At 32.8% G+C, this 15,728-nt stretch overlaps 1 protein-coding gene across 12 annotated transcripts in view; it reads left to right on the top strand.

The window, feature by feature from the left end:
* IMMP2L (inner mitochondrial membrane peptidase subunit 2) overlaps positions 1-15,728 on the top strand; it is a 998,090-nt gene that overhangs the window by 144,562 nt on the left and 837,800 nt on the right. The window contains exon 5 of one of the 12 annotated variants that reach the window (XR_005027164.2): positions 11,006-11,154. The exons of 10 other annotated variants lie outside the window; for them this stretch is intronic. Coding sequence is in view for 1 of the 2 variants with exons in the window: in XM_057504674.1 (XP_057360657.1) it covers positions 11,006-11,078 (73 nt within the window). In the remaining variant the exon portion in view is untranslated. Of the gene's footprint in view, positions 1-11,005; positions 11,203-15,728 lie in introns of those variants that run through there. One more of the 12 variants, XM_057504674.1, reaches the window with a different exon arrangement.

Below are 15,728 nucleotides of genomic sequence, written 5' to 3'. Positions count from 1 at the left end.
TGGGCAGGGGATACAAAATGAAAAATGAACAAGTGGGACTACATCAAACTAAAAAGCTTTTGTAAAGCACAAGATACCATCAGCAGAACAAAAAGGCATCCTACAGTTTGGAAGAATATATTCATAAATGAATTATGCAGTAAGGGGTTAACATCCAAAATGTATAAAGAACTTACACACCTGAACACCATTAAGAAAAAAGAATATATTATGTATCATATATTCTGCTTCAGGTGTCATTTCAGTTTAAATGCTCAGTTGTAATCTAAATTCTGTATTATATATGATGTATTTATTTCCTAATGAACAAAGTAGACGATACTCATGGACAAGATTTATGTTTGCTATAAATCATCTATGTCATTATTATGTAAATTAAAGTGCCAAAACACCTCGTAAGTGTTTCTTCTGGAAGGAATATTTTGATTGGTTGAAGATTATTTTCTAGCGAAACAGTCATATGGAAAAATCTTAAATTATGGGTTAAAATGTGTATTTTCAAAGCAGGGATTAAAAGGTTTTGCATGAAGCACTATCTTTTCTTTCTCTGGAAATTTACTAAAGCATTTCCAAAGACAAAGGAAAGTGGATTATTTGGTTGACATTCTTCTTATTTTATTTGACTGTTTAGTTTGCTAGTCTCATGGTCCAAACCAAATTCCACAGTTTGGGCTAAATCTTGTCCTGTTATGACAAACTTTGACAGTAGTTCATGAATATTTAATTAGAAAAAATTATGCAAATTATTTGTACAGTTATGTGCGTACCTCTCTGACATACATTGTTACATATAATTTTCTGAGAAACTTGGCAAATTTTATTCATTATATGCCCGACACAAGATATAACATTTTCATTATTGTTAATTCAGTGAGCTGGTGACCTTTTAAGCATCATGTATAAGGTTGCAATATATAGCTAATGGGATAATGATTTTCTGCTCATGTGCTAGTGATTTTTATTTGCACAGTTGAGTGTTGGCAGAAATTGGGAAGAGATGTTCTCTGTACATCTACATGTAATAATTGCAATCAGTATTTAGACTGACCAGATTAAGTTTTTTAGGTTGAGGTAAAATTTATACAATATAAATTATTTTAAAGTATATAATTCATTAGCATACACAATGTTATGTCTCCTCCATTTAGTTATAAGACATTTGTATCATCCCCAAAACAGTTCCCAATACCAGAATGGATTTGCCTACTCTGAATATTTCATATAAATGAAATAGTAAAACACATGACCTTTTGTTTCTGACTTCTTTCATTTAGCATGTTTTCAAGGCTTATCTACATTTTAGCATGTATTAGTACTTCATTCCTTTTTAAGGTTGACTAATATTTCATTGAATGAATATTCCACATTTTTTAAATACATTCATCCATTACAATAATTTTTAAATTATGCAGTTGAAACTGTGTCCTTCAGTAATTTTTCTTAACCAGTTCTAAGCCTTGATTGATCATGAACATTTCTGTAAATAGTTACTCAATACTCCTGAGATATAGCTTACTGAAATATTACCAGTATTTCGTTTTCCCTCTCATTCCACTCCTATTCATTAATTTTTAAATCATTTTTTGCTAACATTGTATATGAACTTCTGTTTAAAGTATTTTTTCATGTTAGTAAGAGAATCTGTATAAATGCTGTAAATTTGATGAATCATTGAATGATAAGGCTGGAAGGAAAAGAAAGCTGGATATCCATGACTAAGATCATTATCTTTTTAACTATAATTTGATAAGAAAACGAAAATGAAATATATTTTTACCTATCTGTCATAAAGAGAAATGTCATAAAAATTTTCAGATCTTAATTTTTCAATATTTTCTTCCATATCATTGAATATACATCTAACCAGAATTTAAAATTTGTTTAAATTTTAAATTCTGTGATACAAGATGTAGTACATCGTGGTGTAAGGGCTTTCTGTTTTTATCTCTTGTTTCAGTAGTCTGAGTCTCACTCTTTTCTATTCTAGAGATTGGCACATAAAAAAAGCATGAATATTGACTCAGTTTTTGAAAATTATATAAAATCTCTATTCAGAAATCTAGGATGCATAACATATTTTATTTGCAGATTGAAAAAATTTTGTTATCCCTGCAGTTTTTTTGTGGTCAGAACCTCTCTGTATGTTTGTTTGTTGTAAATGATTTATCTTTTGGTAACAATTTGCAAAATCCCAAGTATCATGTTAAAAACTTGCTCTTGATAGATTTGTTCACGCATTTTATATTGGTCATGCTTTTTTTTTAATAGGCTTTGGTTGCGTCATATATGCTAGTTTTAATTTGGCTTCTCAGAAAGTCAAATGCCAGCTACATGTAAAATAATCTATGTTTTTATGACTATGAAATTGTTCATTTTTCTGAATAAACAATAACCCCAAATGATTTCTTTTAGCGTAAATTCTTGACTTTGATGGTTTGTTAGTTTGAGGGTAATAATAAACTGTATTTAGTTTTCTATTGCCACATTACAAATAACCACAAAATTAGTGGCTTAAAACAACCTAAATTAATTATCTCAGTTTTTGTGGGTCAAGACTCTGGTTCAGAATCTCATAGGCTAAAGTAGAGTCTTGGCTGGGCTGTGATCTCATGGGGTCCTCTTCCATGCTCATGTGGTTGTTGGCATAATTCTGTGTTTTGGGGTTGTATGACTGAGGCCCCATTTGTCTCATTTCTTCATTACATATTTGATAGAATTTACCAGTGAAGCCATCTAGCCCTGGAATTTCTTTGTGAGAAGACTTTTAGTTATAAATTGAATTATCGAGATTGGTGATTAGCTTTTTTTTTTCCAGCCAGTTTGTAATTTGTATCTTTCATGCAGTTTAATGCATTTAACCGAAGTTAACAAGGGTATTGGTATTCAAAATTTCGTATTTCCTCATTTAAGATCTGAAGTGTCTACAGAATGTCCTCTCTTTTATTTCTGTTATTGATAATGTATGTCTTCTCTATTTTATTCCCTTGGTCATTCTTGCTAGAAGTTTATCATTAAAAAAAATATTTTCATAAAGGTAGTTTTTGCTTTGTTTTGATTTCTTTGATTATTCACTCTTACTTTTATTATTTCCTCTTTTCTATGTACTTTGGTTTTAATTTGCTTTGCTTTTTCTACTTCATTGAGGTAAAAATGTATGCTTCTTAAAGCTTCAAGATTTCCTCTAAGTTGACAGTGGCTTCCAGATTTTGTTGCAAATTGAAATTATCTAGGAGTCTTCAAAAAATACTGACAACTGTGTGTCCAACCCCAGACATTTTGATTTAATTATTTCAATTGATGTAGAACACAATGGGATATTTGAAAACTCTAGGGAATTCTAATGTGTAGTACATTTTGTGAAGCACTGCTCTGAGAACTACTTTAGGTTTTTCCTACAAATTTTGATACTTTGTGTTTTCATTTTCATTCATTTCAAGATATTTTAAATTTTCTCTTCTGATTTCTTTTCTTCATTGGTTCTTCAGAACTATTTTGTTTGAAATGTTTTAGGGCTTTTCCCTTTTTCAATTTATATTTTAATTCCTTTGTGGTCAATGAAAGTATTATGAATAACTCCATTCCTTTTGCATTTATTGAGGTTTTTTTTTTCTCAAGACGCAGCATTTGGTCTACTTTGGTTAACTTTTCAGGTGTACTAGAAAATTATGTGTATTCTGTGCTTGTTGGGTGGAGCATTTCAGAAACTTCAATTAGGTCAAATATATTGATGGTGTTACTGAAGTATTATATATACCTACTGACTTTTTTTGTCTCTGTTCTATTAATTACTGAAAAAAGAGTGTTCACATTTCAACTTTTATTGTAGGTTTGTCTATTTCTCCATTCAGTTCTATTAATTTTTGCTTCATGTGTTCTGAAATTTTGTTATTAGTTACATGTATATTTAGTATTGGTATGTATTCTTGAAGAATTGACTCCTTTATCATAATAAAATGACCTTTATCCTTGGTAATATTTCTTATTCTGAAATCTACTTTGATATTAGTGTAGCTTACTCAATCTTTCTTATGTGTTTGCTTAATATATATTTTAAAATCATTTTACTTTTAACATCTCTGTGTCTTCATATTTAATTTGGATTTAATTTATGTAGCATACACTTGCCTTATTTGCAACCTGACAATATATGTGTTTAAATTGGATATGTACTGGACTCACTCAGCTAGGTTTCTATAACTAAGCCCTCTAGAAAAGGGCTTGGATGATTGTTTTCCCAATTTTCCTGGGGATAGGACAAAGCAAATCCCAGTCTAGGTACATAGAGGAGAAGTTATTTATTGCATACAATAAATGTCTTAAGGGCATTATGGCTTATTTCTTTCTGGGAGCCCTGGTAATGAGATTGGTTAGGTTATTTACAAATGATGTAATTGTCTGTATGGTTGGGTTTAAATCTGCTATCTTGTTGTCTGTTTTTTCTTCATTCTTTTTGTTTATTTGTTTCTATTTCTTTTTCTGCCTTTTTTGAAAATGAAATATATTTTATGTGCTATCTCCACTTTTGGCTATGCCTCTTTTATTTTGTAGTGTTTACTCTAGAGTTTACAATATGTATTAGTAACTCATCAGTGTGCCTTCAAATAATTTGATTTCATTTCACTTATTATATAATCATCTTGCATACTTCCAGTTGCCCTTCCCATCTTTTTTGTTATTGTGGTCATACATTTTACTTATAATATTTATAAGTTACACAGAATATTATTTTTGCTATATGCTGTCAATTATCTTAAAAGAGATTCAAAATTAAGAAAAAACCTTCTGTTTATTGTATATATTTCTGTCCAGTAGTCATTATGCATTTATATAGATGCAAGTTTCCATCTTGGTATTATTTTCCTTGTACTTGAAGAACTTCATCATGTCATATTATGCAGGTGTCCTGGCAACAAGTATCCTGCATTTATTTTGTGTTCTATTTTGAAAGATATTTGGACTGGATATAGAATTTTAGTTTCACTTTCCTTTCAGCACTTAAAAATGTTATACCATTTTCTTCTGGCTCGTGTAGCTCCTGATGACGTGTCTGTACAATTCTTATCTTTGGTCCTGCGTGTGCCTTTCCCCCTGTCTGCTGCTTTTAAGATTTTATTATTGTTTTTTTTAGAAATTTCTTATAACATGTCTTGTCATTTTGCTTTATGATTATTCTTCCTGGGCCTTGTTGAGCTACTTGGATTTGTAGGTATATAGTTTTTATTCAGAAAAATTTGGGGCATGGTTTTTTCACTTTTTTTTTGACACTCTAGTTTTCCCTCTCCTTTTAGGACTCTTATTACACAAATATTAGATTATTTAGTATTGTCCCACATGTTAATTTTTCTGTCTTTTTTTTCCTCTTTGTACTTTGGATAAGATAGTTCATATTGCTATGTCTTCAGTTTCACTGATAAATTTTTTCTGCAGTATACAATCTGATAATTTAATCCAGTGAAATGTTTTTGGTTATCATTAATATACAGTTACATGAGCAACATTATGGTTACTAGACTTCCCCCATTATCAAGTCCCCAGCACATACCCCATTACAGTCACTGTCCATCAGCATAGTAAGATGCTATAGAATCACTACTTGTCTTCTCTGTTATACTGCCTTCCCCATGCCCTCCCCTGCTACATTATGTGTGCTAATCGTAATGCCCCTATTTCCACTTATCCCTCCCTTCCCACCCATCCTCCCCAGTCCCTTTCCCTTTGGTAAGTGTTAGTCTATTCTTGGGTTCTGTGAGTCTGCTGTTGTTTTGTTCTTTCAGTTTTTGCTTTATTCTTATACTCCACAGATGAGTGAACTCATTTGATACTTGTCTTTCTCTGGCTGGCTTATTTCACTGAGCATAATTCCCTCTAGCTCCATCCATGTTGTTGCAAATGTAGGATATATTTTCTTCTTATGCCTGAATAATATTCCATTGGGTATATGTACCACATCTTTTTTATCCATTCATGTACTGATGGACACTTTGGTTGCTTCCATTTCTTGGCTATTGTAAATAGTGCTGTGATAAACATAGCGGTGCATATGTCTTTGTCAAACTGGGCTCCTGCATTCTCAGGGTAAATTCCTAAGGGTGGAATTCCTGGGTGAAATGGCATTTCTATTTTGAGTTTTTTGAGGAACCTCCATACTGCTTTCCACAATGGTTGAAATAATTTCCATTCCCACGAGCGGTGTAGGAGGGTTCCCCTTTCCCTACATCCTTGCCAACATTTGTTGTTGTTTGTCTTTTGCATGTTGGCCATCCTAACTGGTGTGAGGTGTTATCTCATTGTGGTTTTAATTTGCATTTCCTTGATGATTAGTGATGTGGAGCATCTTTTCATGTACGTGTTTACCATCTGAATTTCTTCTTTGGAGAAATGTCTGTTCAGCTCCTCTTCCCATTTTTTAATTGAATTATTTGCTTTTTGTTTGTTGAGGTATGTGAACTCTTTATATATTTTGGATGTCAACTCCTTAATCATATATGTCATTTATGAATATATTCTCTCATACTGTAGGATGCCTTTTAGTTCTACTGTTGGTGTTCTTTGCTGTACAGAAGCTTTTTAGTTTGATATAGTTCTACTTGTTCATTTTTGCTTTTGCTTCGCTTGCCCAGGGAGCTATGTTCATAAAAAAGTTGCTCATGTTTATATCCAAGAGATTTTTGCCTATGTTTTCTTCTAAGAGTTTTATGGTTTCATGACTTACATTCAGGTCTTTGATCCATTTCAAGTTTACTTTTGTGTATAGAGTTAGACAGTAATCCAGTTTCATTCTCTTACATGTTGCTGTTCAGTTTTGCCAACACCAGTTGTTGAAGAGGCTATCATTTCCCCATTGTATATCCATGGCTCCTTTATCATATATTAATTGGCCATATATGTGTTGGTTTATAGCTGGACTCTCTATTCTGTTCCATTAACTTACAGGTCTGTTCTTGTGCCAGTACCAAATTGTCTTGATTACTGAGGCTTTCTAGTAGAGGTTGAATTTGGAGAGAATATTCCCCCCTGCTTTATTCTTCCTTCTCAGGATTGCTTTGGCTATTTGGGGTCTTTTATGGTTCCATATAAATTTTAGAACTATTTGTTCCAGTTCGTTGAAGAACGCTGTGAGTATTTTGATGGAGATTGCATTGAATCTATAGATTGCTTTAGACAGTGTGGCCATTTTGACAAATAATCCAGTGAAATTTTCATGTAAAATATTATGTATATATTTTTACCTTTAGAAATTTAATTTGGTTCTCTTCAGTGTCTTGTCTTTGTCTTCTTATTATGTTCATGTTTTCCACTAAGTCTTTACTCTTAATAAGCCCATTTTAATAGCTTCTTTAAAAGTTCTTTTATGTTGTTCACCTTGTTAGTTAGAGATATTTTTTATTGACTGATTTTTTTTTTCCTGATTACAGGCAACATTTTCCTGCCTTTATTTATTTATTTTTGCCTGTTTCATTTTCTTTTTTTTAACTGGATAATTGAACATTAACTAGTTCATAGGTTAGTTTTTAGTTCATTAATTATGTTTTACATACATCAGCCAAATTTTATGGTTTCCTTTAAATAGTGTTTGACCTTTTTTTTTTTTCTATTCAGTCTAATTATTGCAGATCAGTCTGATCATTTCAATGCTCATTTTTGTGCTTTTACAGGATAATCTAGGGTAGCATTTACTCTGTAGCTAGTTTAGCCTCAATGGTAAGGCATGGCCATTTTGGAGTCTCTGCAGCATGCCCTGGGTGTTCAACAAGGTCTTTGCATTCTGGAAATTGTTCACTTTACAATTTCTCTGAAATTGATCTTTCCCTTTCCTATGTTGTTCCTCTTTTGGCTTCTTGGGGTTTCAACTTATACAGCAGAGATTGATATTTAAAGCCTTAAGGGAATTCCTGTGCCGATTACTGCAGCCTTTTCTCTGCATGGCTCACTTTTCAGTAGCACTGTGTTCCACAATTTCTGGTCATCACCGCTTCCTCAGTCATCCTGTAGCTCAATTTATTCAGTCTAGGAGGCTCTATTGGGTTCCCTATCCCCATACCACAATCTGTACTTTGTCTCTAGAATGAAATATGGGAAGTCTTAAGAGCACCTGATTTATTTTTTTGTCTCTTAACAATCACAGACCTGTCTTGCCCTTTGTCCAATATCTGAAATGGCTTTATATAGTTATATACTTTATATAATTTTTCTAGGGAGGGCAGTCCTGGAGCAGTTGAGCATAGTTATTTTTTCCACTTAAGTTCATTGTAGTAAATGTAGTTGTTCTAAACCTGAATATTGAATCTGGTTACTCATAGAAGCAAGCTTTATGCTATGCTATGTTTTTATTATCTGGGATTTCAAGAATTGCTTTATATGGAGACCAAAAGATGATTTAATTAAAGTTATACGAACATCTTAAAGAAAACATGATACATTTTTCTCAGAGGTTAATATACCCTTTAAGGTCATTTCTTTTTTGTGCAAGCTGATTTCATTCATTATGTTAACATCTACAGGTTTTAAAAAAAATGAATTGGGACTTAAAATGAACACATGCTGTGGTAATGGTTCTTACTGTAGTATGTATTGAATTATGACAGTTACTCATGGTTATATGTTACCCAGGAGGACTGTTTAATGTGCTTAGTTATATAGTTTTGCAAATTTTTTTGCTATGGGCTGATATCCATATTGAATTATAAATTTACTATTGATGCATTGCTTTGTAGGCAGACATATTATGCTTTAAGAGAATTAAAGATCAGAATTAATTTTCTGTTACGGAATGGTTTCTTCAACTTTATATGAATGCCTTAAATATACACATTACTAGTTTGTATAATAAGCACCCTAAAAGCTTGTGTAATTATTAGTTTGGAACATAAATTAATTATTAAGTTTCCTAATAAAAATACTAAGGAAACATTTAGGGAAAAATATTTCTACATAAAAGCAATTTAACTGACATAAGCTTGTCAGCACTTAGAGACATTTATTCCCAGTTATAAATGGCACATTTTTTAACACCATTTTTATTCTAGCTTTCTATCGATACATCATTTAGACAGAAAGTGCTGATGTGGGTTTTTCAGTCTTAGATTGCAAAGGTATTGAAGGTGAAATATGGTTTTAGTTACACACCCTGTTTCCTTCCACAGTCTGGGTATTGTGTTTTATTAGATGCTTAAAATACATTGTTGTCAAGTATATAGGCTTGCTGATTATTTATATGAGGTGACTTAGTATATAAAAAAAAGTATTAATTACATACAGTGTAGTTCATTTATCAGCTCTCCTATCTAGAGCTGTCTCTAAGTTTGAGAGTGTTTTGTTGGAAGGTACACCAAAAGTTAGTGTCCCCAAGTTTTCCATTCATATTTGTTTACTGCCATGTGAAATTTGTAATTAAACTTTCATATGAAAAAGATAAAGCACACTGTCATCTCATCTTGTCCCATTGTACTTTTCAGTTATAGGAGCAATGATATGCCTTCACTTTTGCAGCGTTGAACTAGAAAAATATTTTTTATACAGCATATGTGTGTGTATGTGTATGTATTTATGCATGACTTTGCAGAATAAAGTTGTGTTTACATATACCATAGTGATATTTTTGTAGCTGCATGAACATATTGATTCAGTAGACTAGATCATGGGTATTATGTGTATTTGTTTATAATAATCAAGTCTCTCAGTGAATATGTACCAGTTACTGATTAAACTGTCTTATAATGAGTATATATGTATGACTAGTTTCATTTGCTAGTAGAGATAATTTAAGTATTGCAAACTAGTACAGATAATGTGTTGCAGAGATGGTTATTAGACCATCTTAAATATGTTTACCAGGTTTATACAACACATGATGATATCTTTTGGTTTTGCTGGTTGTGCAGGAAAATGCTGTTACTTGACATTTCAAAGTGAAATGATTTCTTTTTATGAGTATAAACTAATTCATATGTTCTTAGTATATTTACTTATATTACATTTTCACATGTCTTACCCAAGATTATGCCCCTTGAGCATGTTATTTAATTTTCCTGTGCCTCAGTCATTTCATTTCTGAAATGGGGATGAAATAGGTCCTGTTTCATGAGATTATGGAGAAAATTAAATAAGTTAATGCATGTAAAGCTCTTAGAATAATTTTTGACCCCTAGCAACTCATTGAGTATTAGCTATCATCATCATTACTATTACTTTAGATAATTCAAGGATCAGCCAATGATCTTTCTTATTCTTTTCCTTTTTACATCTTTATTAATATATAATTTACATCCCAGAAGATTCACCTATGCCAAGTGTAGAAATGAATGATACATGGTGAATTTACAGGTTGTAAATGAGTAGTCATGACCATGATTCAATTTTAGAAATTTCCATCATTCCATAATACTTCTGGTGCATTTTTGCAGTCACTCCTCATTCCTATTCCCAGCCCCACACAACCAACAATTTATTTTCTGTCTCTGTAGATTTTCCCTTTCTGGACATTTCATTTAAATGGAATCATACAATAAAGGGCCTCTTGTGTCAGCCCCTTTCACTGAGCTTAATATGTTTGAGGTTCATCGATGTTGTAGTATGTATCAGTATTTCATTCCTTTTTATTGTTGATTAGTATTCTCTGTATGTATGTACTCTATTTAAAAAATCTATTCACCATTTAATGAACTTTGGGTTGCTTGCAATTTTAGGTACTATGAATAATGCTGCTACAAATACTCTATTACAAGTGTTTATGTAAATATGTTTTCATTCATCTAGGAGTAGATTCCTAGATGAGGAATTGCTAGTTTGTATGTTATATTTACAAATTTTTAAGAATCTACAAAGCTGTTTTCCCAAGGCAGTTGTATGTACCATTTTACAGCGACATCAGCAATGTATGAGGATTCTGGTTTTTCCACATCCTTGCTAACGTTTGTTATTTTCTGTCCTTTGATGTTAGCTATTCCAGTGTGTAAAGTAGAGTCTCATTGTGGTTTTAATTTGCATTTCTCTAATTCCCTTACAGCACATTTTCCCATGTCTTACCCAAGATTATGCCCCCTCTTGTGGCCGGGGTTTGGGTACTCTGTGTCTCATAACGCATCAATGCATGGACTCAGAGACTCAGCCCTTTGCCTCAATTGGGATTATTCTGAAGGTCCATTCTCACTCAGGGTTAGTGTGGCATTGGCTGAAGCCTCTATTACAACTGCATTGCAGTTCAGCTTCTCCATCTCACTCTTTTGCTTCCTCCACTTCTTTCTAAATGTTGTTCCTGAGAGCACTCTCCCAAATGCATACAGATCTCAGCACTTCCCAGGGAACCCAACTATGGCAAAGATAGAGCGTTGACAGGAGTCACTAATTTAGAGTATTTTCAGCAGTGAATTCCATGATCATTCTGGATGTGCTTTGAAAATAGAATGTTAAGGGGCTTTGAGAAGAAATAGGGAACCAGTAAGGAAACTCCTACAGTAGTCCAGGTGAGAAATGGTTGTGACTTGAGTTAAAGTGGTAGCATTGGAATGTGTAAGAAGTGGGCAGATTTTGGATATATTTTGAGGATCTAATTTTTTGATGGTTGGTACCTGGAATGTGATAGAAAGGACTTGATGATTCCAAAGTTTTTGGCTAATGCAGTTGGATGAAGAATGGAAATGTGTGTGCTGAGATATGAAAGGTATAGAAGGTGGGAGTGAGTGGAAATCAAATGTTCAGTTTCATATGTGTTAAATCTGCATGCCTATTAGAAACCCAGAGTGGATATGGCCTAAGGAGTTGGAATGCAGGTCTGGATTCAGACTGAAGACAAAATTTGGGGAGTTGTCAGGGATTGGCAAACCTTTTCTACAAAGGGTCAGATACATCCTGTAGCCTTTGTTGCAGTTTATTAAATTGTGCCTTTGTATTATGAAACATTGTAACAATAGTTAGACAAATATGTATGGCTGTGTTCTGAGGAATCTCAATTTATAAAAATAGGTGGTAGACTGCACTTGGTCAACAGGAATAGTTTGTCAAACTCTGATCTAGACAATGAGTACAGAGAAGAGATCTTAGGCCTGAACCCTAGTTGGGTCCCTGGGTAGAGCCAGGGGCATGAAAAGGAATAGTCATTAACATAGGAAGGAAACTCAAAGAATGTGTTTAGGTTACAATTTATATTTGTCTTTAATTCACTTATATTTGTAATTAGACAAGTAATTCATATAAAAATCTAAATATGTAATTTTCTAACCTCCTTTGTTCTTAGACATACTATGTCTCTGATACTATACTTCACCAACCATTCTCTAGACTTTATGTATACTGCCATATCAAATGCTCAGAATTTTTTAAACATTTGAGTGTGAAGTTCTAGTAAAAATTTTTTAGGGTATTGTTCCAAATATACTTTTATTTATTTATTTTTGTATAATCTAATGTGTGGAGTTATTTATTAAGATAATGTAGTTGGAGTTTTCTGTTCCTGAATTTTCAGCTGGTCTCTGTGTTGGGCATATCGACATACTCAGAAACAGTGCAAGTAGAAGAAGAGAGTTCCCAAATAATGGATAAATCTTTAAATTCAAGCATTTCCATTTCTCAAGACCTTTGCAATCTTAGTTGAAGACAGATTTTGCACACTTCCTATTAAGTAACTAAAAAATGAACTGTGTAAGCACATGCAAACCCAGCAAACCATAGTTGACGCAAGAAATTTCAGAGACCTTTAGTGTCTTAGATGACTGATTAGACATTACTGGAAATTTTGGTTAAACTTGTATTTAATTTGTATAATTGTAGTTCAAACAAACTATACCTGGTGTAAATTTTCTTTTTCTGATATAGTTATAAGCAACAGATGCAAAGTGAAGTAAGAACTAAGGAATTACTTTTGATATATTTCTTCAGTTGCTTTCTGGAGTTCACACCCGGAAATGAATCTGAAATTTTTGTATTCCTTACTGACAGACATTATATATAAAGAACTCGCATTATTGTAGGTCACTGAATTTCTTTAAGAAGTACCAATTGATATCATTCCTTTAGGGAACTGTGGGCTGCTGTTTGATATTATTTTCTTTGTCAAATATGAAAGTATAGAATGAATTTTATTTTTAGTGTGTAAGGACTTTAAAAATGTAGTCATGTCCTCTCCAAATTAAAATTTTTTCAAATGGATCAGAAATGAAGTTTATAGGCTTTCTACCTTTCCTCTTTTCACTAAGATAGTAAATGGCTTGATATTTTCACAAGCTGTTATGTGTAGTTGATTATTCCTGAATGGAAAAAGAGAGTTCCAAAAGCATTAAAAACAGTTCAGAGTTGTGCTCAAAAGTCACTTTTTTTATTGTAGGAGAGGGTGGTCATAATTGGTATTCCTTATGTGCCTATTACATTTGAATGCATTTATAGTCTGTCAAATATAATGTGTTCCAGATGAGATCATTAAGAAATAAAATTTGTCACTGTCATTACAGTAGCAGTTGGGCAACCGATTTTTTGCTGAAAGGTTTTCAGTAATCCCTAACGCTCCTAGTATGTCAGTTCTTTGTAGTAACCAATTTTAATTGTATAACACTGAACCTGATTTCTTGGTATATTAGTTATCTTCTCCCAAAATATTTTAGAAAATAGACTAGTATGAATTTATGTGGCCCTTTATTTTCTAGCCAAGTAGATAAAGTATTCTGAGCTAGGGCAGTTGTTAAATGTGATGGAGAAGTTTTGCCTTCACCATAAAAACTACTTGTATGTTATACTGTCAGTTGATGTTAATTAGTAGTGTATGTGTTTGGGGTTCCAGGTATGGCCCTTAGAATAATATGTCAGTTAAAAAAACCCTTCATAAGGCTTCAGAATAGCATGGCTAATTTTGCCCAAATATTACTTTACATTTAACTATGATGGTAACTTCACATTCAGAATTCAAGGCACTTTTTAAATCAGAATATCCCAACTTCAACAGTATTACGTGGGAAAGAATCCTTGGCTCCCACCTTTTGAGGACCCTCTGCAGGATACATTACCATCTGAGGACTACAGAGTTTTGGGTTTTGGACTTGTCCCAAACTGCCTGTGATTTTGGAATAGTTATTTAACTTTTTGTTATGTTTCTTCATATGTAAAAAGAAAGACATTAGACTAGATTATTTTATTGACCATCTCTAAACTGCACATATATTTTCAATAGCTACATTCACTAAGTGATATACTAAACATCCAAGGAAGTACAAAATAAGAGATAAGCCATCTATAAAAATTTTGACCAAGTTGTTATGAAAATAGCTGATAGTAATTTAAAATAGCTTAAGATTGATTTCCAGAATGAACATCATATATAATAAGGAAGAAACTGATGTGGATTTGGATGACCTAAGAGGAATTTTTGGAGGAAAAATTTCTTGACTTGAGCTGGAAAAGGTTTGACTAGAAGGGAGAGGATTTGTTGTGTGAGGATGGCTGTAGAAAGAACACATGTAAACAGACATAAGTAAACAATGTGTTTGTGGAACTATGAGGGCAGCTGGGACAAGATTCTTTTTGGGAAAGTAATAAGAAACAGGTTCAATATATAGATACAGAAGGTCATAAATGCCCCCTTGAAGAATTTCACTTTGATTTTGTAGTATAGTGGTCCCTATTATCTGTGGTTTCACTTGCCACGGTTTTAGTTACCTGCTTTCAGCTGCAAAGCGGAAGCAGGTGATCATGCCTCTGATGTACTGTCAGAAGGTCAACAGTAGTCTTGCCATTCAGCTCACTTCATCCTCATCTCATGACATAAGCATTTTATCATCTTACATCATGACAAGGAGATATTTTGAGAGAGGGTGAGAGAGAAAACATTCACATAACTTTTATTACAGTACATTGTTATAATTCTATTTTATTATTGGTTATCATTGTTAATCTCTTATTATGCCTAGTTTATAATTTAAACTTTATCATAGGTATGCATGTATAGGAAAACATAGTGTATGTAGGGTTCAACACCCTCTGTGGTTTCAGGCATCCACTAGAGGTCTTGGAATGTATCCCCTATGGGTAAGAGGGACTATTGTAAATGGAAGCTACTATGTTTTTTGAGCAAATAAAGTGATAAAAGTAACATCTTAAGGAAAAGAGTGATTCTATTTCATTATGCAATTAATCTATAGATATGAATAAGAACTTCATCTCAGGCATAATACCAGCTGAGGTGTTTTATAAAAAGGTAGTTTCAGAACAGAAGGCTTTTTGTTTTGTTTTGTATAGGACATATACAAGGGAAATGAATGAAGGATTGGTCTCTGATTTTTATTATTTTTTAAACCACAAATGTATAAAATGAGGGACAATCTCCCAAAGAACATTTTTCCTGGATTTTATTCAATAACCTAGCATTTCACACTATATTTGGAATATTGGAGGCTCTAAATACATGTAGGTTTAATAATGAGCCTGTAGTCTTCCTAATTCTATTGCCTAGTAGCATCTCATGTTATTCCTTCTACCTGACCTTGTAGGTAAATATCTAGTCTTTGGTTTACCAACTAAATTGCTCTCTATAACCATGCCTTGCTGACATTTTTTCTCATTTTATCGTCATGAATACTAGCGAAATCTGAACAGCAAACAGTAGTCTACTACCAGTTAGAGCGCATTTTTACAGAAGTGGAAGCATAATCTACAGTGGGTCTTTGGAAAAGACATGGTTGGGTGAATCGCCCTTTATTAATTGCTCAAAGAAGTACATTGACATTCGGAAGGGTATTAGTATGGTT

Source organism: Manis pentadactyla, chromosome 7 (genome assembly GCF_030020395.1).
Source record: "Manis pentadactyla isolate mManPen7 chromosome 7, mManPen7.hap1, whole genome shotgun sequence".
Taxonomy (NCBI): Eukaryota; Metazoa; Chordata; class Mammalia; order Pholidota; family Manidae; genus Manis; species Manis pentadactyla.
The sequence above is the reverse complement of the archived record's forward strand: the minus strand, read 5'-3'. Positions and strand labels throughout refer to the sequence as shown.